Source organism: Lactuca saligna, chromosome 4 (genome assembly GCF_052625555.1).
Source record: "Lactuca saligna cultivar CGN05327 chromosome 4, ASM5262555v1, whole genome shotgun sequence".
Classification (NCBI taxonomy): domain Eukaryota; kingdom Viridiplantae; phylum Streptophyta; class Magnoliopsida; order Asterales; family Asteraceae; genus Lactuca; species Lactuca saligna.
In genome coordinates this window covers 95,342,670-95,345,138 of record NC_136420.1, presented here as the reverse complement: position 1 = coordinate 95,345,138, position 2,469 = coordinate 95,342,670, and the positions used below count along the sequence as shown (strand labels likewise).

Below are 2,469 nucleotides of genomic sequence, written 5' to 3'. Positions count from 1 at the left end.
ACTCCGATACCCCACCTCGGTTTGCATCTTTAATTTGGTTTCTTCTCCGATCAACTGAAGATGAAGACCTCGACTTCTTCACGGCCTTTTCCCTTTGGCCTCGTCGACATAACTAGGTTGATGGTGATGGTTTTGATGTCGATGATGAAGTGCTCAACCACAAACATAACTAGGTCAAATATATTTAATGTAATTCCTTAATTGATGATTAGTTTATTTCCTTAATTGAATGATTTCAATTAAATAATTTCCTTAAATAAAATTACAAAAGGTCCAAAATACCCTTTAATGATTTAGTTAATTATTTATTATTTCTTGAATTCTCATTGGTGCATTTAGGCATACAATAGTTGCTAAAAACATTTGAACCTAACTCTCTCTCTCTCTCTCTCTATATATATATATATATAGAGAGAGAGAGAGAGAGAGAGAGCTGGGTTCAAATGTTTCTAGCAACTATTGTATACCTAAATGCACCAATGAGAATTTAAGAAATAATAAATAATTAAATAAATCATTAAAGGGTATTTTAGACCTCTTGTACTTTTAATTAAGGAAATTATTTAAATGAAATCTTTCAATTAAGGAAATAAAGTAAATATATTTGACCTAGGTATGTCTTTGACCTAGTTATGTTGATTGTGGTTCTCCTCACTGTGAAATTCCTAACCCCACTTTTCGAGTATACACAAAATGCGATTCTATCTTCGATTATTATATCTGCTTTCATTAGGCTAATCGATTACGATGCTGCGATTTTGATTTGGAAAATCGATAAACTTGATTTCGTCGCGTGTATGGGAGCGTTTCTTGGCATCGTTTTCAAATCTGTCGAGATTGGGCTTTTGATTGCTGTATGAATCAAATCGTCCTCATCTTTGAAATTTAAACTATTCTTGAGTTTTTTCATCCCGACATTGATAATTCTCGTTTTGTTGAATTATCAGGTCATAATATCTTTCGCTAAGATTCTTCTTCAAGTTACACGCCCACGCACTGCTATCCTTGGAAAGATTCCGATGACGAGCGTTTACAAAAACCTGAAACAATATCTGGAGGCGATTAAAGTTACCGGTGTTCTGATAGTTAGGGTTAACTCTGCTAATTACTTCTCCAACTCCAGTTACTCGAAAGAATGGTAATGCATTTTCGCAAAGTTCTACTAATTTGATGAATTTTGAAACAATAGGGCTATAAATCGAGTACTTTATTGTAGGATTTTGAGATGGCTAATTGAGGAAGAAGATAATTTAAAAGCAAATTACGAACCAAGGATTCAATTTCTCATAGTTGAAATGTCACGTAAGAAGCTTGATTACATTTAATTAGTTCTACATTTTGCACTATTCAATTCATCTTCTTCATATCTCCTTGTCTAATTTCAGTTGTTACCGATATCGACACCAGTGGAATCCATGCCTTTGAAGAACTACACAAGAGTTTGCAAAAGATTGATGTTTAGGTAACAGAAGGGAGAAAGGAAGCAACAAAACAACAAGTTTGAGGGAGACAAGGGTCTCGATTCTTGACTGATCGATGGAAGAGGAAGTTAACGGAAGCATCCATGGCCAACAAGTGATCTTCTTCTTCGACTTATTTTGATTTGAATCCATGTAAATTTGGATGTTTGGGTTTTCCTGAAAAAAATTATAATAATGGATGGGATATAACTCATGGTTGTTTGGGTTTGTTTCTTGAATTCAAGAAACCGAATTGGTAAGACTCCCATTATTTATTTTTTTTGAAGAAACTGAAGAAGCACGCCACGTGTTCGATAAAATGCATAGTTGAAATCTAGGTATTTGTAACTGGAAAACAAAAAATTGTTTATGTGATGTAGTAACTTGTGCTTAACTGTAGAATTCATTTACCTCAATCCTGAAAATGGATTTTACATCCAATTGCCTTTTGATCTTGAATTCCTTGTCAACTTAAGTAGTGAATTAACATAACCAATTCTGTGAAGTTAGAATATAAACCATTCTTTTTATTCTAAACCCGCATCCCCTTTTATCATAATGTGGTTGCTTGTGTCGTGTTTATTTTTAAGATGCTAAGTGTTTTATTGGTAGGACTCAATATTTTGTTCCTTGGGTATTTTCTTGATAATACAAATTCTTTAAAAATATTCAAAACCATTCTGCAAGAATAGTTTATTCTGTAAGAATATTATTGATGTATTCTGATAGAATTATAGTTAGTTAGTTATATGTTTAATGTGCAGTTGTTACAAGTATATCACTACAAAATATTGGCAATGAATTTGTGATAGAAATGGCTTGAAGAATTGCTTGAAGACTTGATGGGAAAGACTCATTCTATAAAATTATTCTCATGCAATACAATTCTGACAGAATGATAATCTCACTAAATGTCAATCTCATAGAATGCTAGCATATTTTGAAGTGACTTAGAGGTCAAATATACACAATACATCTATAAACGAAACAAGAAAGTGAATGAGGATTC

General features: G+C 32.7%; 1 protein-coding gene across 1 annotated transcript; it reads left to right on the top strand.

Moving 5' to 3' along the window:
• The first annotated feature begins 632 nt into the window (after positions 1-632).
• LOC145039931 (sulfate transporter 1.2-like) lies at positions 633-1,462 on the top strand. Its single transcript, XM_078987925.1, has 4 exons — positions 633-854; positions 948-1,138; positions 1,217-1,302; positions 1,386-1,462. The coding sequence occupies exons 1-4, from the start codon at positions 633-635 to the stop codon at positions 1,460-1,462; spliced, it is 576 nt and encodes a 191-aa protein (XP_078844051.1).
• The last annotated feature ends 1,007 nt before the right edge of the window (positions 1,463-2,469 follow it).